Source organism: Bactrocera dorsalis, chromosome 6, assembly GCF_023373825.1.
Source record: "Bactrocera dorsalis isolate Fly_Bdor chromosome 6, ASM2337382v1, whole genome shotgun sequence".
Lineage (NCBI taxonomy): Eukaryota > Metazoa > Arthropoda > Insecta > Diptera > Tephritidae > Bactrocera > Bactrocera dorsalis.
Window position 1 is genome coordinate 1 of NC_064308.1, and position 25000 is coordinate 25000.

At 34.4% G+C, this 25000-nt stretch overlaps 1 protein-coding gene across 1 annotated transcript; it reads right to left on the minus strand.

Moving 5' to 3' along the window:
- Positions 1-4010: 4010 nt before the first annotated feature.
- LOC125779238 (zinc finger protein 423 homolog) lies at positions 4011-16815 on the minus strand (the record flags this gene model as incomplete). Its single annotated transcript, XM_049459876.1, has 2 exons — positions 16596-16815; positions 4011-4537 (listed from the first exon to the last, which is right to left on the minus strand). Coding segments are annotated over exons 1-2 (618 nt in total), but the record flags the coding sequence as incomplete, so codon positions are not given.
- Between the last annotated feature and the right edge of the window lie 8185 nt (positions 16816-25000).

Sequence of the window (25000 nt, forward strand, 5' to 3'; positions counted from 1 at the left end):
GACTTTATACCGCATATTATCGGCCAATATGTGTGTTATCTTAATAAAATTGAGAGTGTGTGTGAAAAATCGAAGTTGGAAGTTTAAATTTGGGACTTCATGGATAATGCTTTATAATTACTAGAAAGCTATATATAATAAATGCGTTCGGTTTTCTTGTTTACTTACTATAACAAATTTCTGACCTGAACTAATTATTTTGATATTGTTTTTATACTCTCGCAACATGTTTCAAGAGAGTTTTGTTCACCTAACGGTTGTTTGTAATAGTGAAAATTAATTGAGATAGGCAAGAATTCAAATATATATAAACTGGGGGATCCGGCCACGCGTTGTTATTTATGTATAAAGGCGAAAACATTTTGTAGGTATAAGAATCCAAGGGATTGTACTCAAGGTTTAATTTTGAATATGTTCATACAAATAAAATTCATTGGAAAAAATAACGAATTTAAGACTGCTTTTTCAATGTCTGGTTACTAGTGTTTCTGTCCAGTTAATAAAATTGTCCGCATAATAGACCGTTCTTAATACACATCAACAATGCGTGTGGTTAATAGCGCGTTCTTTTAAGAAAGCTTTCACTGTATTATTTATTTATGAATGGTTTTAACTATCCTATCTTCTAAGTTGGTCCGAACTGGACACAGTGTGCTAAATTTTACTAAAATCGGTTCAGTAGCTTAGGAGTCCATCGCTGAAAAACAACGTGACACGTACTTTTTATATATAAATATGATCAGGATGACGGGATAAGTTTAAGTGACTGTCTATCCGTTTATTTGCTAACTTTAATAAGATTTGAAACTTGGTATACGTGTGCCTTGGCATCCAAAGGAGACTCATGGGCGTAATCTGAAGACTACCACGGCCACTAAATGAAAACTTATGAAGTGTGATAACTACGCTTCACAATATGACATAAAGCTCTTATTTAGTATGTGACCCCTCCCCTTAATGGGTTTAATATACATATTTCACAAACCAAAAAAGTCGTTGCAGTCGTATATCTCCAGTGCTACCAATCACATTGTATTATATCTTATAGTACAGGAAAGGTGAAATTTTAGGCTTCATTTAACTATAAAATTAAATTCGGCGAAGTTGGGAAAAATATTACAGCTGTTCGAAAACGAGTGAAAATAATGAAGAAATTCGCTATATTTTGAAATTTTTGTATAAAAGAGGGAAGAATGCCGCGCAAGATACCAATGAAATTTGCGAAGTTTGCGGAGACGATGCTGTATCAGCTCGTGTAGCAAAACAATTATTCTCTTGCTTCCGTTTTGGAAATTTCGATGTGAAAGATGCACTTCACCTTGGTCGTTGTAAAAGTCGAAGAAAAGTCTTTGCTGAAACGAAATGAAATCGAATCATTTCTGAAGCGAATGGTTATAGGAAACTAAAAGTGGATCATCAAGATCTTATGCCTAATATAGTGATATCCGTCTCATATATATATATATGTATATATATATATTCTCTTGAATTTTTACACTCAGGATTTTAAATATAGTCTCTTTGGTTGAGTTTATATCACATATATCTCATTTGAGGTGGGTTTTAGTACCAATATTCCAGATATCAAGACTAAGTGAGTCTACGACCTATAATATAGTTTATAAAATAACAATGACTTCACTCTTTCGCCGAATAATGTATTATATTATATATATGTTGAATTCTTTCGCAACATTATTTAATATAAAGTAATTATTTAATATTAGTAACAGATTATGTTCCTTTTCATTGGTATGATTTTTTACGTGGCGGGTCCCAAACCCAGCCTATGTAGCGGATGTTTCGCCTTCTCACTTTAGCTCGCCTTCAATCGGATGTTCTTAGGCTACCCAGAGAATACTTGGTGAAAGACCAGAAGTCGTGAGCTGCTTGAGTCATATGTAAAAGAATCGCTTTTGGCCACTCCCAAGTGAATGGCGATCAGAGAACTTTCCTCACGTGCGTGAACTTCTACACATGACTTCATCCATCAAAAAAAAGTTCGAATAGCAATTACCCGCCTGAAGAATAACAAACACGGCGGCGAAGAACTGATAAGCAGCATGCATCGGTTTCTTTGTAAAATATGGTCGGACGAAAACATGTCCAACGGTTGGCATTTAAGTGTGCTATGCCTAATCCATAAAAAGGGAGACCTCACAATCTGCGACAACTACCGTGGGATAAGCCTCCTCAACATCGCGTATAAGTTTTCTATTGAGCTTGTGAAAGGTTGAAGCCCACCGTCAATGAACTGATTGGACCTTATCAATGGGGCTTTAGACCTGGCAAATCAACATCCGACCAGATATTCACCATGCGCAAAATCTGCGAAAAAACCGTGAAAGGAAAATCGACACACACCACCTTTTCGTCGATTTCAAAGCTGCTTTCGACAGCACGAAAAGGAGCTGCCTTATGCCGCGATGTCTGAATTTGCTAACCCCGCAAATCTAATACGGCTGTGTAAACTGAGTTTGAGCAAAAAAGCTTCGTCAGGATCGGGAAGGACCTCTCCGAGCCGTTCTATACCAAACGAGGTTTCAGACAAGGCGACTCCCTATAGTGCGACTTCTTAAATCTGCTGCTGGAGAAAATTAATTCGAGCTCCAGAACTTAACCAAGCAGGTAAAATATTTTATAAGAGTGTACAGTTGCTGGCGTATGCCGATGACATTGATATCATCGGCTTCAACACCCGCGCCGTTAGTTCTGCTTTCTCCAGACTAAACAAGGAAGCAAAGGAGATGGGTCTGGCGGTGAACGATGGCAAGACGAAATATCTCCTGTCATCAAACAAACAGTCGTCGCACTCGCGACATGGCTCTCACGTCACTGTTGACAGTCATATCTTTGAAGTTGTAGACAGTTTCGTATAATTGGGAACCAGCATAAACACCACCAACAATGTCAGCCTGGAAATCCAACGCAGGATAACTCTTGCCAACAAGTGCTGCTACTTCGGACTGAGTAGGCAATTGAGAAGCAAAGCCCTCTCTCGCAGAACGAAAACTAAACTCTATAAGTCACTCATAATTTCCGTCTTGCTATATGGTGCACAGGCCTGGACGATGACAACAACTGATGAGTCGTCGTTGCGAGTTTCGAAAGAAAAGTTCTGCAAAAGATTTATGGTATTTTGCGCGTTGGCCACGGAGAATATCGCATTCGATGGAACGATGAGCTGTATGAGATATATGACGACATTGACATAGTTCAGCGAATTAAAAGACTGCGGCTTCGCTGGCTAGATCATGTTGTCCGAATGGACGAAAACACTCCGGCTTTGAAAGTATTCAACGCAGAGGAAGAGGAAGACCTCCACTCCAAGTGGAGAAGGACCTGGCTTCGCTTGAAATATCCAATTGACGCCACGTAGCGAAAAGAAGAAACGACTGGCACGCTGTTGTTAACTCGGCTATAATCGCGTAAGCGGCGTCTACGCCAATAAAGAAGAAGAAGAACAGATTAAGTATTATTATCTTCCAAAGTACCAAGAATAGTCCCTCTCTTTTATCATGGAAATCATTATTATCATTAATGGCTTTTTAAATTTACCAAGAAATTTGTTTAAAAAAATTATTGTTTCTTTATGAAACATCAAAATATTTCCAAAAAGTTTATGTTTGAGGAAAATACGGGATCGTCGATACTTCTCAATATTAGTTTTTATCAATTTAGGATACTTTGCTTGCTTACCAACTTATATCCGCAATGTAAGCAAATATTCAAATACAATTAACAAGAGTCGTAAGGGATTTACCAAAAATGCATTTCATAAATCAAAATATTTTATATTTTTATTGCATACGTTAAGCTGGTCCTAAACCAACATACCATATTGCCATAATTAATAAGAAATTTATTCCTAATCTTCTACTCATCTTATACTTAACTAAATTGATATAAACATATAGTGTAAATAAATCAAAATGAACAAAAATTAAAAAATTTAATTTTTCTTATACTATTATAAAGGGTATTATTACCCCTATCTTACTGAGTCTCACCTGTTCGTGTTTTTTTAAATAACCAAGCCGCGGAAATGATTTTTCACAGAACTGACATTGATAAGACCCATCAACGTTGCTTCCCTTAATGCCATCTCCTGTCAACTTATCAAACTTTGTCGCGACTCTTTCGATTTTTCTCAGTTTTGTAACAAGCTTCGCAGTGTGATACTCTCCATGGTGGTAAAGGTGCTGCCGATGAAGGCGCACTTGTCGTTTGTGTTGAATATTCGAATTAACATTGCTTTCTTCAAGTTTAGTTGTGTTAAGTGTCTCCGCAGAACTTTTTTCTGTTGGTTTGGCATCTTCATTACCTCCCATTTCGTTTCCGTCAATATTAACTCGTTTACCTTGATTTTCGTTTTGGTTAACACCTCCGTCGGAACGCTGTTGCGGAAAGTATTGCATGGTTTGTATATGAGCAAGATGTGGTGTTATGTGTTCATGATTTTGTACCGAATTTGGTGTTAATGTGCCATCCGATACAGACGGTGAATAGTTTGAGGATGTTTGCGTTGAGTATATATCTGCAAATAAAAAATATCAAACTTTCGATATCAAATTTGCAAAAATGTATATATTTTTGTGAATATTAACATTATACCCTTCGTATTACACTCCACTTAACAAATACAACTGGTGATTTATTTATTAATTAAGTTCGTAACATGGTATAAAGAACATAATGGTTCATCTAACAATTACTTGTAACACTTAAAATTAATCAAGATATAATATTATATTATATGTACATGAATATCAAAATGACGAGGCGAATTAAATTCCTTTTCGTCTGTTCATTTGTCTATGAAAGCGATACCTTGAGTAAAAATTGAGATATCTTGATAAACTTGCCCTTATTCCTTGGAACTTTGGAACATTGAGAATGTTGATATTGCCTGTGCGCGAAATCGGATCATCGCCCCATCCTCTATACAGTGATATACCTTAGTCGCAAATCATGTCAAAAATCATGAATTTACAACGGATTTTTCAAAAAGGCAGATATATAATATATGAATGTGAACCACTTTACTTATATCGTATTCTTAAATTGAACAAATACGCACGCAACGATTTATCAAAATGAAAAATAACTCAATTCCTTTCACTAGAGGTGACCAAAAATTGTATATTTGTACGTAGCCATACGATAACGACATCACGGGCTATATTCGGATGCAAAAGAACAGTTTTTACTATTACGTTAACCAGAGGATCGGAATCCATATATTATACAAAAATATACATACATACATAAAAAGGGTAATCCATTTCGAGGTTTTTAAAGAAAAACATAGAAACATCAATTTAATGAGGAATGTTTATTATCATTCGAAAAAACGTTCTTTGGCATTTATTTTTTGAAGATTATTGCTTTCAAATGTTGGCCTCAGCCGCGTCTCTGATGGTTCATTAGTTGAGTCCAAAGGAGCCATCGCCCCGGGCGCAACGTCTTGGGGGGCGGCAAAACGATCCTCGCGACGTGTCACTCTCACAGTTACTCTATGCTGTGAATGTAACAAATACTTTTATTTCTCCAAATTTTCAAAAATGGTATTTAAAAACTCCAATTCGGGCAAAAATTCCTGTAAATTGCGTCAAAAGTGTACAAGATATAGGGCGTAAATGGGTTTTTTTCTATGGCTTTTAATAAGATGTCTTGTAAATTTACTATCAATTTCCTCAAAAACCGTATTGTGAGAATTTTGGAACTTCAGAATTTGCGTGGCTTCTAGTTCCTACATTTTATATACTTAATATCGAAGACATTTTGTAGAAATTCACTTCTGTTCGAACCAACTCATGAAACTTGTAGGTAGGTAGATAAAGGGGGGAGGCAGAACATCCTTGGCCCCGGGCGTCCGAAGTTGTAGCTACGCCACTGAGGTTACTCTACGTCCCAATTACTGCATTTTGCTTGTTCAAATACGCATTGAGCCAGATATGGACCTTATCGCTGAACAAAATTTGTCTCGAAAATGTCGAACCTTCTTGAAAGCGATCGCGCTTGGGAAGGTCGCGCGGCTTCAGTTCTTGGACATGCTGTATTTTGTATGCTTCCAATTTAAGATCCCAACGTAAAATGCGTCAAAACGTTCCATACGTCAGTCAGAGTTTTTGCGAATGACGGAATAAATACTGGGTCTTAAGATGGTGTGGCGAATAATGCTCTCACATGGTCGATTATGTTGATATATTATATAAGTTGAGCGAAGCGTGCGAACGTGATAGAACGTGAGTTTTAATAAAACAGTTAAATGCTTTATAGACCTTGTTCAAACGAAAGACTTTCCATGATGAAATTACATACAATTCTGAACAAAAATAACATAACTCTAGCCGGTATATATATATGTATATACATATACAAAACTTATACACCGACCAACGAATTCGACATAATGTTTATTCGGCACACTATTCATATGTCGAATATAGGATTTGGGGTGGTATCGACCCGATTTTATTTATTTTTACTAATACTACTTACTATTAACATGCCACAAACTCATTAATTGAGATTCATTAAGGTACCTCATATACCATCACTAATCATATGGAGTAAAGTCATCCGAAAAAAGTGGACGTAGCCCCGTTCTCCAATAAGTGTAATGTCCATATATCCTAAACCACTGTAGCTTCTTCTTCTTTACTGGCGTAGACACCGGTTACGCGATTATAGCCGAGTTAACAACAGCGCTCCAGTCGTTTCTTCTTTTCGTTACGTGGCGCCAATTGGGTATTCCGAACGAAGCGAGGTCCTACTCCTTCTTTACACAGAGTGGAGGTCTTCCTTTTCCTCATCTTCCTCCGGCGAGTACTGCGTCGAATACTTTCAGAGCTGGAGTATTCTCGTCTATTCGAACAATATGACCTAGCCAGCGAAGCCGCTCTCTTTTAATTCTCTGAACAATGTCAATGTCGTCGTATATCTCATACAGCTCATCGTTCCATCGAATGCGATATTCACCGTGGCCAACGCGAATCAATATCATCGGTATACGCCAGCAGCTGAACACTCTTATAAAAGATTTTACCTACTCGTTTAAGCTCTGCATCTCGAATTATTTTTCCAGCAGCAGATTGAAGAAGCCGCACGATAGGGAATCGCCCTGTCTGAAACCTCGTTTGGTATAGAACGGCTCGGAGAGGTCCTTCCCGATCCTGACGAAGCTTTTTTGCTCAAACTCAGTTTACACAGCTTTGATTTGCAGGGTTACCAAATTCAGACATCGCGGCATAAGGCAGCTCCTTTTCGTGCTGTCGAAAGCAGCTTTAAAATCGACGAAAAAGTAGTGTGTGTCGATTTTCCTTTCACGGTTTTTTCCAAGATTTTGCGCATGATGAATATCTGGTCGGATGTTGGTTTGCCAGGTCTAAAGCCACACTGATAAGGTCCAGGGTAGTTAGCGCAGATTGTGGGGTCCCTCTTTTTGTGGATTGGGCAGAGCACACTTAAATTCCAATTGTTGCCCATGCTTTCGGCCGACCATATTTTACAAAGAAGCTGATGCATGCTCATTATCAGTTCTTCACCGCCGTGTTTGGATAGCTCGGCCGGCAACTTCTTCATGGTCGGGCAAAGAAACGTCTGCTCCATCGACATCGATTTCGGAATCGGGTTCGCCTTCTCCTGACGTTATGCATTCACTGGGTTTCTAGGCTTCTACAAGAGTATGCTCCGGTCTTGAAACCTTCTGTTAACCGCCGCATATTTTTGTAGAATTTTTGAGCATTACCCTTGTCAAGCGCTTCATACTCACTCATTTCGGCATCTTACTTTTTCTGTCTGCAAATGTGTTCCGCTTCCCTTTTCAACTCTCGGTATCTATCCCATCCCGCACGTGTTGTGGTCGATCGTACCGTTGCGAGGTAGGTAGTCTGCTTTCTCTCCGCAGCGACACCGCACCCCTAGTCCTACCAGCAGTTCTTTTGCATTTTCCGAAAACCAATGGTTTCGGTTGCAGCTAAACGCAAAGAGTTTGAAATGCCGTCCCACAGTTTCCTTATACCGAATCTCAGAGAGCAGGAGTGTAAGCCCCTCCACAGGGTTGTGCGCTGGGTTTGAGACCCGCCACGTCAAAAAACAGTACCAATGAAAACCACTATAGCTACAATAACCAAATTCGTCTATCGTAAGTTTTGAAAGAACTCCTGGCGACAGTGTGAAAGTGGTTGAAATCGGATTATAATCCGACTCACTTCCTATATAACGGGCATACATAAAATACTATCACCGAGATAGTATGAAAGGACTTTAAAGGAGCCAGGATCAAAATTGGAGGATGGGCCTGGCACCGCCCACTTATAAATGATCACATATCTCAAGACCCCACTACCGATTTCAACCAAATTCAGTTCGTCACATTCGTCTTTCATTTTTATGTTATATTCTAAAAATGAGTGAAATCAGAATACAACCACACCTACATATGCACTTTCTATATCACAATTTAAAATTGTTTTTGATTCTTTGACGTCCCAGTGTACAAACCTAGAAAAAATAAAATACGAGATAAAACTTTGAACGCATATTGCCTTTGAAATATGCCACCTCAAATTGTGCAAATCGCATCATGCCCCTAGGTACCTAATTTACAGACCTAAGTACCTATAATTAACTTTTTACATAAAATATTGGTCAATGTGTGAGATATATAATTGTAATTCGGAGAAAATTCTTTCCTGATAAAAGAATGTATGTACCTGTATGTCTAAAATGGGTTGAATCAATATATCTTTTAGCACCCTAATATTAATCAATATGTAGTTATCGCAATAAAATTAAGAGGGCGTGTTTTACTCAAAACAGAGTATCTTTTTGCCAAAATGACATAACATTAGGCGAGAACTTGACTTAGCCTATCTTTGACTAATGTCGGGATTTTCGAACACCCGGCTGGTTTTATTCAATATGTGTAGTAATTACATGTGAGGAACCTTGATGAAACTTGGGAGCATTTATTGGCAAAAAAGATCAAACCGGGTCAATACTCCTATAAACCTTATATATGGTAAGATCTTGAAGAGTTCGTCGAAATTAACACTCCAGTAGTCGCGCGTACTACAATAGTAGACCACTTGTGTATATACTTTTACGTTTTACGAATAACTATTCGCAAGAAGTCTGATTTTAAGTTCCTAATATGTTTAAAATGAATATTTTTTGGTTGATTTGGTTTTATAATAAACTGTTACTTATTATTATTAAAACAAAATTTTTTATTTACAAATATTTCGTTTTCAAACCCTTATGTCTAAAATGTTCTACACATGTAGTACGCGCGACTACTAACGGCACAAAAAGGGGCGCGACCACTGGAGTGTTAACTAAACTTTTAATATTGGATATAATATAACATATTATAATTTTATAAAATCTGGTTCCTTCATCAGAGATAATTTGAACAAAATATTGTCCGTGTCCCGTCATTGGATCGTACAACGACAAGAAAAAATTTGTGTTCGAATTTCTAAATTCGTATGTGTACCTCAGTTTTGTAAAATAAATAAAAGCCATTCACAAGTGCTCTTAATTATTGCAACAAAGTTAGCGAAATGAATTCAAAACAAAAGATCGAATTTGTATCAAAAACAGTAAACAAAATGTGTTTATTTTAATGAGTTAAAATATATATTTTTATAGAAGACATATGGAATTAACGCTCTAGCCCAAGGCGATTATAAAATGTTTTTTTGTCCAGATGTAATGTTTCTAACGATATAATTTGTAATATATTTTTGTGCCAAGAAATTATGTTTTTTAAGAACTAACTAACTTTGTTATATAATTTTGTGGAACTTATATTCAATAAATTATATTTTTCAAGAGGACTATACAACATTTGTATGCTCAAAGATAATGTCTTAATGAGCATATTGAGCTTAAGAATATTTCGAAACCTTTAACAGCTTAATCGAGCTAATTGCTTTAAAAGCGCATTTAATAACTGAACAGCCCACGCGATTAATTGCCAGTATCTACACACATATACGCATATGCGTGGGTGTCACTCACATCCTTATTAACTAAGGCTGTATTAATTATTAAGCTTTTGTTAAAAGGCGCTAAAAACACCGGAAATCTAATTTCAACGAATCATGCGGGAGACACATCACGAAATTAATTTAATTAAAATACCGTTATGTATACAGATATACAATACACATACATATTGTGCATGCTGATAATATGCTTTGCTATATTTATCACAGATACATTCGATATTGGTAGTTTATGTCAGACTGTCTGAGCCTTAAGCATTAATAAAAAAAAAGATATTCAAACATTATAAATATATATATATATATATAATATATACAAGAACATACAACCAAGTAGTTAGATAAATATTAGAGAACTGTATCATAAAATCTTTAGTATGATGGATCACACGCATTTATACTTACAAGTATATAGCACACACATACATATATAGTATACTTTGTCTACGTAGATACATACGTATTTACTTATGGCTGTTCGTTGCCTGAGTTAATATTACTTAAAGAGGATGTAATTGCCAGTGCCGACACTTGAAATGCAAAGTAGCTGTTAGGGCTTGTGCTTTCGTCGTAACATCTCATCAATACTTTTCCTTATCATTATTTTATCATACATGCTTCTGCTTGTATGAAATAATACGTACGACTGAAGAGATTATTACTGACATTTCCTATGGCTGGCTTTCCTATTTTTTGAAGTTTCAAAATTTACTTTATATTTTTGTTATTCATTTTTGAACACTTCCAGCCCTGAGTATAAAGACCGATGGAACTCCCGGTCAATTAAAGATTTAACCTTCCTAATAAAGCGACCCGGTATATTTAATGGTCAATGTTCAGAAATTTGCAGAGCATAGATTTATAACTATTGTAATCGAAGAATTTCCGTTACCACCTACCTGTACACCCTGTGACACTAACAAATTATTTCAAAAATGAACTCCATAAATAATTATGATGAATGATATCTAGACACCAAACTATTTTGTCATGAGAGCTAAATACCGACACCATTTCAATATTCATATGTATGTACATACGTACCTGAATAATACGAACATAAATGAAAACAAGAAAAAACGTTAACTTCGGTTGCACCGAAGCTAAATACCCTTCGCAGGTGCATTTCTGTTAGTAACTATGTGTTCAGTTTGGAAACTATATGCTATAGTAATCCGTTCTGAACAATTTATTTGGAGATTACATTGTTGCTCTAGAAAATATTCTGTACCAAATTTCGTGAATATATCTTGTGAAATGTGAAAGTTCTCCATACGAGAGCTTGATTCCGATCGTTCAGTTTGTATGTCAGCTATATGCTATAGTTAACCGATCTGAACAATTTCTTCGGAGATTACATTGTTGCTCTAGAAAATATTCTGTACCAAATTTCGTGAATATATCTTGTGAAATGTGAAAGTTTTCCATACAAACATTTGATTCCGATCGTTCAGTTTGTGTGGCAGATATATGTTATAGTGGTCCGATATCGGCCGTTCCGACAAATGAGCAGTTTCTTGAAGAGAAAATGACGTTTGCAAAATTTCAAAACGATATCTTAAAAACCGAGGAACTAGTTCGTATATATGCGGACAGATGGACAGACAGACAGACGGACATGGCTAAATCGACTCAGCTCTAAATACTGATCATTTATATATTTACTTTATAGGGTCTCCGACGCTTTCTTCTGGGTGTTACAAACTTCGTGACAAACTTAATATACCCTGTTCAGGGTATAATAAAAGGGAACGTCAAATGTCATCATATACTACACACACCCACAAAAACACGTTTATTATAATTATATAAAGTGTATTCTCACTATTTTCTTTTCAAAATGGCGAATACCTACTACGAACTACTTTATAACTTCCACTTCAATAAATATCGTACATATCGGTCAATAAGTATGAGGAAAATTAAGTATTGTAAATACTGTGTATATATTTAAAACAAATGTATATATTGCAGATAATACTGCTTAATTAAAAAAAAAATTGTTTGTGATATCTTAATGGAATTAAGTAGATTTTTTACATTTAATGTGGTATAGTGTATAATGATTTGTAAAAAAAAATTACGAAATTTAAGCATTTGTGAGCTACATGTATTAAATTTTCGATTGTGTTGTTTCGATATGTTGGTATTTTAAACGTTGTTAATTTTTAACAGCTGTTTTCCTTGGACTTGTTTTGGTTCGTATTCGCTTTTTATGCCAAAATGGCTCAAGTGATGTTAGACTCAGTCCGCGACGACCCAGATCTGCTCCGTAGGATCATAACTAGAGTCGAGTCAGTGGTTTATTGTTAATGTTTTATTACTCAACGTATTTTAAATATAGCAGTTCCCTCGCGAAAATTCAGTTATTATAAAGGGTGATTTTTTAAGAGCTTGATAACTTTTTAAAAAAAAAAACGCATAAAATTTGCAAAATCTCATCGGTTCTTTATTTGAAACGTTAGATTGGTTCATGACATTTACTTTTTGAAGATAATTTCATTTAAATGTTGACCGCGGCTGCGTCTTAGGTGGTCCATTCGGAAAGTCCAATTTTGGGCAACTTTTTCGAGCATTTCGGCCGGAATAGCCCGAATTTCTTCGGAAATGTTGTCTTCCAAAGCTGGAATAGTTGCTGGCTTATTTCTGTAGACTTTAGACTTGACGTAGCCCCACAAAAAAATAGTCTAAGGGCGTTAAATCGCATGATCTTGGTGGCCAACTTACGGGTCCATTTCTTGAGATGAATTGTTGTCCGAAGTTTTCCCTCAAAATGGCCATAGAATCGCGAGCTGTGTGGCATGTAGCGCCATCTTGTTGAAACCACATGTCAACCAAGTTCAGTTCTTCCATTTTTGGCAACAAAAAGTTTGTTAGCATCGAATGATAGCGATCGCCATTCACCGTAACGTCGCGTCCAACAGCATCTTTGAAAAAATACGGTCCAATGATTCCACCAGCGTACAAACCACACCAAACAGTGCATTTTTCTGGATGCATGGGCAGTTCTTGAACGGCTTCTGGTTGCTCTTCACCCCAAATGCGGCAATTTTGCTTATTTACGTAGCCATTCAACCAGAAATGAGCCTCATCGCTGAACAAAATTTGTCGATAAAACACATTTCGAACCGAACACTGATTTTGGTAATAAAATTCAATGATTTGCAAGCGTTGCTCGTTAGTAAGTCTATTCATGATGAAATGTCAAAGCATACTGAGCATCTTTCTCTTTGACACCATGTCTGAAATCCCACGTGATCTGTCAAATACTAATGCATGAAAATCCTAACCTCAAAAAAATCACCCGTTAGGACACGTTTTGTCTTGTGCACAAAAATGGGTATAAGGATAGTTGAATTGCGAAAAACCTTTTTATACTGTGGAAAAGAATGAGTTAATTATGCAACTTGACAAATAATTATGCACGTGATAATGAGGAGCTTGTAAAGTTGACCATTTACTACGTAAAATGGTGTGCAGGGGCAGGTTATAGTGCGCATGATATACATATTACTAAAAAAGAACGTGTTGATGAATATTTTCGCAACAAAGCTTCTTTCGTAATATTATTTTTCTCTGAGTTTAGGGGGTGTTTTAACACCAAAAAACAACAGCTGAGAAACGTTTCAAAGTCATTCTTGAAGTTATGTAAAGCGTAACTTTACACGGCCTTGTACGTCTGACCAGGGGCGTCGCGAGGATCCAGATCACGGGGGGGTGAGTCCCTTTGAAATACCGACTCATTTCAAGAATTTGCCGATTTAATGTATATGTTTATAAATATATATAAAATAAGGATATCTTCATTTCTGGTATTACGGAGAAGTTTGACAACAAAATAGCATAATTCATTATTTTATTCTCAAATAAGTATTTTACATATTAGTATAATCATCATTTGATATGTTTCTCTTAATATAAAATACATATATTGTTCAGCGACGTGTTACGCGGGAAAAAACAAGATTTTCTTAAGAAATTGAATTGCAAAAAATATAAATTTCTGAGTTATATTTTCACGCTGCGATGTTTCAACATTGACCATTTTCCAATAACATCGCGCAGATCGATTTCGTCTACTTTATCCTTTGAAGAAGAAAGCAGCATCAAAGAATTCAAACGTTCATCCCCCATTGTTGTACGCAAATCGTTGAAAACAAATTTCAATTTACTAAAAGAACGTTCACATGAAGCTGACGTGACAGGAGCAGTCATTATGTAAGGAACAAATTTGTACGCAGAAGGAATGACCTTTCTCAATTTGTACGCTACTATAGAAATGTCATCGAAGGATTTACACTCTTTACATGAATCAAAAAGAATTTGTGTTTCAGCAAAAATTCAGCAAGTTCACTGAAGAACTTAGGTTCCAATTGCACAACAAATTGTATAGATTCTATTGTAATATTACTTCTGTTAGCTGGAATCCTGAACATCTCTTGAATGAGTTTAAAGGTTGACATAGTTTCTTGCAAATTATCTTGAATACAATTTGTGAAATTTTCGAGGACAATTTTGAATTACTTTTCTATAAACTGTCTGGAAATCATAAATTACAAGCAGTTGCTGGATTATCGTCATATTTCTTCGGAGCACGGCGTGTTCTGTGGTGTTTCGAAAGTCATTTTCAGGGTTGATCTGACACTTTTCAGCAAATGCAGCTGAACTCGCTAGCAATGCGTTAATTTGTGAATCGTCATTCATTTGTTGGAATGACGCTGATGTGCTTTCAATCAGCAATATTGCGTCAATGACGTTCAATTTCTCGCTTCCAAACTTTCTGTCAAATTTTTTACTTTAAACATTACATTTTTACAAAAAAATAACGAGCTAATAAAATCAAAATCCAGAATTTTTTTAAGCAGACCAGAAGCTAATGTACGTGTATTGTTATCAAAATTTTCTGAATCTTTTTGAATGACTTCCAAAGCGTTAAACAATACCTTCGAAAGAAATCCACACAGCTTTTACTGTTTCAGCCCGAGCAGTCCATCGTGTTATTGACATGTTTTTCAGTTGCAATTGCATTCTCAATATCATTTATTTCTTTTCGCAAACTAAGAAAACGTTTCGTACTTCCAGAAAAAAACGTACAGTGTTTCTAAAACGTTAAAGTTAAAATTTTTAACATTGATGTATACCTATAATGATACGATATGATAAACTAATCATAATCTCCTTCGTCAATTTAAACAGATCGAGTTTCTTGTGAATATAAATATTGCACATATAAAAGTAAATAACCGACTTTTGAAAGAATGACGATCGATAGTAAATTCATTCTTCGAACTTAAAAAAAAATGTATTCAACCACTGTTATTCGAACATTGTAGTGTTTTAATAATCCTCGTGGAAATTACGAAAAGGTGTCTTTTTAAGCTTGCTTCCGCAATTATAGAGCTATTTATTGCATTTTACTGAAGTTAGAATTTTCATAAATGCCGGCTAGTGAATTCGCAATGGATATGACGTAAAAATTAATGTGCAATAATATATTTTGATGAAAATCTTAAAAATATTCAATAAGTTTTGACAACAAATTTCCGGGTACTTGACAACTCTCTTGGAATTGCCGAAATGAACTTTCAAATTTTTAGCTATGATATTAAAACGGACGAAAATGCCGACTCGTTCATAGATGGGGGAGTTGTCACACAAGTTCAACGGTTGAAGATATGCCTCCGAATCAGGGATAATTCTTTGCTTTAAAAATATAATATATAATAAAGTTGATGAAACGAGTCCAATGGAACTTGGAATTTGAAATTTCATTGAGAGCAAATGTACTTGAAAATGATTGGATCTAAAGTATCAAAGTTTAGAGGCGGCAAAAGGCAGTCATTACTTATATGTAAATGTAGTTTAATAAATTATTTTCCGTTCTAATCATGCCATTTAGAAATACATATGAATTTTTATTAATGATACAGAGAAAAAATTATCCTTCCAAGGCATGGTTTTTAGATTAAGTATCAAAATTGTTGATAAGCATTCAAAGTTTCCATTTAAATAAAATGTAAGCAATATTTTTTTAATTCAAAAATTTGTTTAAAAAGATGCCACTCGAGTTTTGCTTAAAAATAATTTAGAGAATTTTAAAGGGTTCTGAAGCTCTATGAAATTGTTTTTTTGTTTCTTTTGTAGTTATATTTTATATTTCCATGAAATATATATATTACTTGTTGACCCAACATTAAATTTTGATTCTAACATAATACAATGTTGGTTAAGATACATTAAATTCTTATGAAACAAATGCATCTTTTAAATCATTTTCAATAAAGCTAATCTTTCAAATATTTTGTAAATTTTAAAGTCGAAACTTTTGTCCAGTGTAAAAACACAAAATTATTTATGAAGTACAAGTTCGCAACCACTCTATGTGCTAACTACCTAACTAAAAAACACATGCGAAATCGAAGAAAAAAATAAATATCAAAAATTTTGCCTTCTCGAGAATCAGACATTTTCGCTTGTCTAGTGGCGGCATATTCGGATTTCACTGTATCAAAGTAGATCTAAATCAAACATTTATGTATATTTACATATAAAATTTGAGTTTTGTTGAAAGCTTACCTGAAGTTTCAATTTCCTTTGTAGCCTGTATCTTTTCAATTAAATTTTCAAGTCTTGAACTTGGCCCTCGATAGAGCATTTTTACAGCCATTATATTAGAGTCATATGTTCACTATTTTTAATGTTCTACTGTTATATGTAGGTACATAAGTATATTCACTTACGTATATTTTAAAATTTAATAAAATCATCTATGTAACTGTGATTCTTACAACTTGACTTCAATTTTATCAATATTTGCTCTTATATTTATCAAACAACTTAATTACGCGAACACCGAAGCCAGACTGAAATCATGATTACCACTGTATTAAATAAATGATGTTAGGTGCTTACGTTGAAACTTTAACTATTTCTATATGGCGTTTTCATATCTGCATGTAATTTCCTCAAAGGGTTAATTGAGCAATCAACATGATATTCGCTCTAAGATTAACAATTTTAATTTGTACGCTTGGTATGTGTAAACGCTAACAACTAGAAACTATAAACCATAAACAAGAACAAGTACTGCCACTAGAACACAACTGTTTAAACACGACCGTTCGCCAACAACTGATGAGTTTGGTGGCGTTGTAGCTTAGCCACTGCTGGTGGCGCATTGGGATTGGGAGCAAAAATACACTGATGACAAACACCTATGTGTGTATGTTATCTTCCCAGCAGAGAAACTAAAAGGAGGAAACCAATGCTTGTTGATACTCACAGAGTTAACGGGCCCGAACGAGAACTTGATTTCACAAACACAGCGACATAATGCAGGTTAAGTTTGTTGTTCGTCAGCCAAGGCACGTTAGCGAACACGATTTGCTGTCGTATATAGAGGGTGAAAGAATACAGACAGGATGTAAGGGCGGCGATTTTATTGTCCGAAACTGTTAAATGGCGCTAGCGCCCACACATATTTTCTGCTATCGTCGGCAGTCGACAGAAGCATTTTTATAATTTACTACGATATGATACTTCGTGCCTTCACGGTGTTGGTTCTTGTACTGAAATCAACGATGCTATTGGTGTGTTCATTCGTGTATATTCGCCTTTGTTTTCAAAAGCCATATATTGTTTATTAGTGCAGAAAAGAGATGGCAATGTAAATACCCAATTGTAGGGTAAATCATACGAAGCATATTCATATACTTTTACATATGTTAACTGTAATAAGTCACTTATTTAAAATACTTATATACACATACTATTTGTCAAAAGGTAACAAGTATATACATACATATATATGTACATATATACATATGAATGTATGTATATATTTTCCCATGTTTTTATTTAGATCTAAAAATTGTAAATTTTTAAGCATAATTAATGTTTTAATATTGGTTTATATTTTATGACTAAATGTACATGGCGATTTACCAAAAAATTAAATGCATGTATGTATGCACATACTCGATCTTTATATAGATGTTTTTTGATTATATTACTAAATAAAATTTAATTTTATCTTTATGTTGAGTCATACATTTATACAAGCAATCGAGTGAAAGAATACATTATTAGAACAAAAATGTTCCTCAAACTACAAATCTTGTCTTGACCAAGTTTTTACCAATGGCAATTGCAGTGCTAAATGAAACTATTTATTATATATTTAAAAACTGCGATCTATTCACATGTATAAATGTACGTATGGTCTCCAACTATTTTATACCAATGTTTTTTATGTTATACGTAGAAAGTTTAATAGAAAATGAATATAAACCACATTCGCTACAGATATTTTTTCACTTAGAAGCTATGTTGTGAACAACAGCGACAAAGCATGCAAATTGTATAATAAGAGAACATAACATAATAAGAAATTTTCTACATTCTTAATAGATTTCAGGGATTTCGTCCAAGTATACAATGGCGCGTCGGTTATATCTTTTGTTCTCTTATTACAGAGGGGATCTGTGGTTTAAGAAATTTTAAAACCACTAAAGAGTTATCAACCTTTCCGGCAGTCCACTCTTTATATAACGGTAATGTTTGGTTAGAATTGCACAGCCAAAATGCTACGAAAAAGCTTCTTTTGGGGCCGGTACTAAAACTAGACAATGGTGGCACCGCCTACCTTTAAGTGAAATAAAAATTTTTCAGGTCCAGTAAATATATTATGATAAATCTTTGCATAACTAGCCACTTCAGGATAAATTGCAAACTTTAGAAATAACTGCTCCAGTACAAGATATAGAATATGTAAACCCCGAGCCTATTACTAATTTTCTACCGACATATCTGTCAATCTCGAAGATATATTATTGAAATTCAGAGAGAAATTTTTCATTTCATTTCATTGAATCGAGTCAATACTTCTCTAGCCCATATATATGTATATACATATGTAGCTAATATAACTAATATAAGAATTTCCAAACATCCAACCGATTTTCATAATTCATATATTGAGGTGACTCAAACGATAATCATTTCGTGTTAATAATATATCGCAAGGCCATACAATTTATGATAATCGGATTTAATTATTTACCCCATATACTTAATAAAAAGAATTTTAAAAATCTGGTTGGCATTATTTGAGAATGGTTTTTAATATTATTATCGCACAACATAAAATATAGTGGCAAACAATAACTTACAAACCCAAAAAATATTTGAATGGCTGGATTGCTGTGTTACCAGCATCCATAAATTTACCGAAAATTGTAGTCTGCTCGCCTTCTTTGTATTGGATTTAGTTTTGTTTTTCACGTTTGGAAACCTAAAATTCAAACGGACATTTCACCTTTGCTTCATAATTCAGTTTTAAAGACTTCCACTGATAGCTTTCCAGATTAATTAATATTATTAAAGCTTTACATTAAAAAAAAATAATCCTTTAATGTACCAACTCAAAAGTTTCTAATTTGACCACACCATCTGAAAGAAACGACTATGCTCATCTTCTTCTGTGAACATTTCAAATAAGTCCATCTCCTACGCATTAAATCTAAATTACAGTGGTGCTCCAGTATAACGAAAGCTGTTTTCAATACATTGATGACTCTATATAACGAAAGCTGGAAATTGGATGAACTCGATATTACGAATGTATGGCGTTCGTATTTGGGTTTTGTTTGTATTAGCAACAATAAACAATGCAAGGCAGTCAAATACCCGTTAGTTCTTGTTATTATTGAGCTATTTTCTTTAAAGGAAATTCTATTTATTTTTTTTATGGCAACGCTGTCATTGCGCGAACTATCAGTTTTGTGAGTTCAAAGTGGTAAAGTGAGGATATGCGCATTAAATTATTTAAAAAATGCATTTCAATTCGGAAACGGCTTTGCTTGGGTGACAAATATAAAAATAATTGACAAAAATAAAAAGGGGAAAATAAAAGGGGAAAACCACGGAAAGAAAATCTCTTTGAAATATGATTAATTCCAAAATACGAGTGTTTTGCAACAATTTTAAAAAATTGCCGGAAAAGTGATTAAAGAAGCGGTTAAAGGTATCACATGCTGAGCAACATTGAGACCGACAATCGGGAAAGAAAGGCGAATATCAAACTTAAACACAGATGAATTTGGAAGCATGGAACAGTGGTAGGACAATGTACTTGTAGAAGAGAAACCCGGAGTGCTGAAAATGAACTAGCTATAGAAATTTCGGAAAGAGGAGGAATGTGATACCTGCTGCAGTAGTAGCCGCCAATAAAGCATCCTGATGCCATGCGACTGTTTTGAGACAGTGTATCAAATGGGTCTGAAGAAACAACGTTGAAAACAGGAAAAATAATATTTTTATTGAAAAGCACCGCCGCTACATTCAAACGAGGCGAAAGGACCTCAGAAATTTCATCGCCCGACAAAAGCAAATAAATGATCATATACAAAATTTCTCTTTCAGTTGAAATTCAAACTTTATTAATTTTATTGTATGCATTTTTCCATTGTATATGTATCTATTTATTTCAACTCAACCAATGGCTTATGCATTCATTATAAATAGGTTTATTTTTTTAAACATATACATATGTACCAAATATTAATTTAGTTTTTCGTTTCCGATATAACGAATATTTCAGGTTTAAACGACGGGTCCCACTTATATCATTCGTTAGATTGGAGTACCCCGGTATAGTGAAAGTTCCTCATAATCGAAACCCACTGCTGTACTATATTTCTATTGAATGATAAGTGCGAAACAATGTCATCCAGAAATGAATGAATGACAATTATCCCATTAGTTAACGTTGAGGCAGACGGCACCACGCAGACATTTGTTTGCTATTGATCATTTTACTATATTAGTATTTTTATTAAAAAAAAACTGTCGCCAAAACCAACAAAAATTAATTAAGCTAGAACTATATAATTGTAACACATTTTTCTTGACGAAATTTCGCCTGATTTATCAGAGGATATTTTGAACCGAACATATTAATCAAAAGTAGTGTACATGTGGCGGTCAATTATAACGCTTTTCATGTCCCGCTTTATGGGAATTGCTTTTTTTATATAAAAGTAATAATGAAAAAACGTTTATTGTATGTTCATGAAAATTGTCCCAGTTATGAGCGGACGTGTCAGGCTATGAGGACGTGTCCTGCATTGGGGGAATTTTACTGCATTACATTGCTTAGTTGAAAACGGTTTTTTTGTCTTTCGTTCAATAATACAATGAAATTAATAATTGAAAAATAATTTTAGAGAAAAATAAATCACAAATACTCCCTTGTATAATCGTAATCGCCTACTTAGTTGTTCACAATACTCTAGTGAACTAGCAGTACCATTTTTTTTTTAATGAAGGAAATGGGCAGATTTTCGTTGTACAGACGGCCTATATTTTATTCAGGACGTGGATATGTGAACATATCGTACGCTGTCTATACGTTTAAAGTATGGGCCAAATAATTTGAATCATTTTTGTAAAACATTTATCCAGCAAACGTTAATGCTATGTAGGAACTGGCTTAAACGCTGATTGATCAACGAATTCTCTACTTCATTCCATTTACGACAGTTTGATATAGCTGGCCCGCGATTAGGATCATGTAATTTCGACTCCTTTGTGAAGGTGGGGGAAGCGGGAGCAGGCGCGATCGTTTAAAGCGTTCGAATTGCTCTCCTTTGATATGGACTCTACAATTATGCAACTATTATGTATGTGGTGTAGTGATGATACAGAAGAGCAAGCAAATATATCAATTGTATATACATATGTACATATACGTACATATCTTATGTTAATTGTTATATAAGTATATAAATAAAATCACTTTAGTTTATACATGTTGCTCGCTTAAGTCTTTTGATTTTAAAATGAACGAAACAAATACTTTTAGTTACATCCGCAAATATTACAATATACTTTTTTTACCTATAAACATAGGTACATACACATATATAATGGCATCACACATTAGTTTTGTGTCAGTTCGGTTGGGATATTGTGGAAGAACTAAACAAATACAAACTCGCTACGCACAGAATTGCCTTTCCGCGACTAAACTGAGCCTGCTTCAATCAAAATGTTAGGTTTTATTAGTTTAATAAAAATATTGTAAATGTATATATGTACATAACATATGTCGTTACAGTATAAATATTTCTTCTAAAATGGTTTATTATAGTAAAAGTGTTAATGTAGAATAGATAGGTTTTAAAGAGTAAATCTATATTATTAGCAGAATTATATCAATAATTACTGGTATTATAACAAAGTTTTAGTTCTATCTTTTAAAATCTATATTATTTGGGTACTCAAATTAAAACAAAAACCAAATGCTCTTCATATGTGGAAAACGAAGAAAACATATTAGGAAACGCCAAGCATTCAAGAGTACTCAAGAACATGTTTTTATTATCAATTTTATGAAGATAGCTGACATTCTGATCGACATAATCAGCATAAAGTTTTCATTGTCGAAAAGCTTTTACATTGTCGACGCTCACAACTTAGAAGCAATTTGCTTTTAAGGTGATTCTAATTTCTGAAAAAATTATAATTTCTAGAAGTTTATTTGTATATGTATTATGTTCACTATTAATAAAACACAGGAAACAATGCAGTTCAACACAAATGACATGATCACGTTCAATACAACATATACATATGTAGATATGTATGGCTGTACAAAACAGATTCAATAAAATAAAACATACATAAAAATACATTTACCAAAAATATTTTTCTCGTTAAAATTAAAAAAAAATATAATGTGTTCTCAGTAAAAATAAAGATAATTGCGAAGATTTTCAAAGCTAAGATATAAATTACGAGTATAAAATGGACGCTTTCAATCACCATTTTCAACACTTTTTACTTGATATATGTATAGTCAGTTTTTATTTGTTTATTTTGAATCGGAAACATCAATATCGGAGAGCCACAAAGATACACTAACATTGCTTAGTAGAGAAAAATAAAAATTTTTTTTTCACTGCATGTATAAATTATTAAATCATACACTCAAAACTTCAAATTTTTGATTTTAATTTCAAAGCGTTAATGTATTGTCAAGAACTGATTCGCATTTCTGGAAATTCTTTCTAATTACAGAAAGTTTCTAATTTGCGAGCGTTTCGAACTGTACATGTATAGTATATATGTAGAAAGGTGGGAAAATTTTTGTGAATCGATTTTTCACATTTTTTCCGTTATTAAATTATAGTATACGACTGTGCTTATGGATTACTCAACACATCTGACAAACCATATTTATGACCCTGAACAGGGTATATTAAGTATTTGTTCACGATGTTTGGTAGACACCCAGAAGGAAGCGGTCGGAGACCCTATAAAGTGTATATATAAATGATCAGTATGTTGAGCTGAGTCGATCTAGCCATGTCCGTCTGTTCTGTCCGTCCGTCTGTCTGTCTGTATATATACGAAAACTATCCTCAGTTTTTAAGATATCCTTTTGAAATTTTGCAAACGTCATTTTCTCTCTCAAGAAGCTGCTCCATTTTGTCGGAATCGGCCTGATATCGGACCCACTATAACATATAGCTGCCATATAAACTGAACGATCGGCAATCAAGTTCTTGTATGGAAAACTTTGACATTTGACAAATGTATCTTCACCACAATTTGGTATAGAATTTATTTTACTAGAGCAACAATGTAATCTCCGAAGAAATTGTTCAGATCGGTTTAACTATAGCATATAGCTACCATATCAAACTGAGCGATCGGGGGAGTCTAGGGCTTGTATGGAACAACTTTCGCATTTGACTGTGCTATCTTCACGAAATTTGGCATGGATTACTGCCTTAAGTGTAACACTGTCAATCTCCGAAGAAATTGTTCAGGAATCGGTTAACCTATAGCATATAGCTGTAATACAAAACTTGAAACGATCGGAATCAAGCTCTCGTATGGAGAAACTTTCACTATTTGACAAGATATATCACGAAATTTGGTACAGAATAATTTTCCTAGAGCAACAATGTAATCTCCGAAAATTGTTCAGATCGGTTAAAACTATAGCATATCTGACCTACAAACTGACGTCGAAATCAAGCTCCGTATGGAGAACTTTTCACATTTGACAAGATATATTCACGAAATTTGGTATAGATTATTTTCTAACGGCAATGTAATCGCCGAAGAAATTTGTTTTTAGATCGGTTTACTATAGCAATAATAGCTGCCATGAACACACACTGAACAGATAGTTATCTAACAGAAATGCACCTGTGATAAGGGGATTTAACTTCGGTGCAACCGAAGTTAACGTGTTTTTTTTGTTTTTTGCTTGTTTCTTTTAATCAACAAAATCAGAGATTTTTGTAAGAACTTATTTCTCTCTTCAACACCTCACTCCGGTACTTAAAAGTCGCGAGAAAAGGACGTTCATGGAATACAACACTATTTAAGTTTTTTTGCTTTTCAATTTTTCATACGTTATTCTGTTTCCAATGTTCGTTTTCAAAGAAATTTCTGTAATTTAAATATCTGATGAATTAAACTATATTCAGTAACAACCGATCGGTTCTATCTGACATTACGAGATACCTTTTGTTAAAAAAAAATTTGGCTCTCTGAGGTTCATTAAGATTACCGTTACCAATATATGTGTAAGTAATAACGACAGTTAGGATTTTTGCGAATTCTTATATTAACTATATCTATATACATATGTATATTGAAAAGGGTATTACTATATATGTATATGTTAGCTAGGGAAGTATTTACTAATTTTATGACATTTTTTATCTCCGGAATATCTAATATGTTGCAACGTCTATCTCCCCTTAGAAGCTCAGGAATGTTCACTTATCGGAATTGCGCCAATATCGAACACCAATGCTCTCGCCGACAGTTTGTTTCCCCTGGTGCCTTGCTCTTGACTTTTTCCATGCAGTTATCTCCGATCTGTCAGTCTCATTCTGGCAGGCGTGGTGCTGCCACCAGATTGTGACGAGCTGAGAATTTCAATCATGTTTCTACTACAG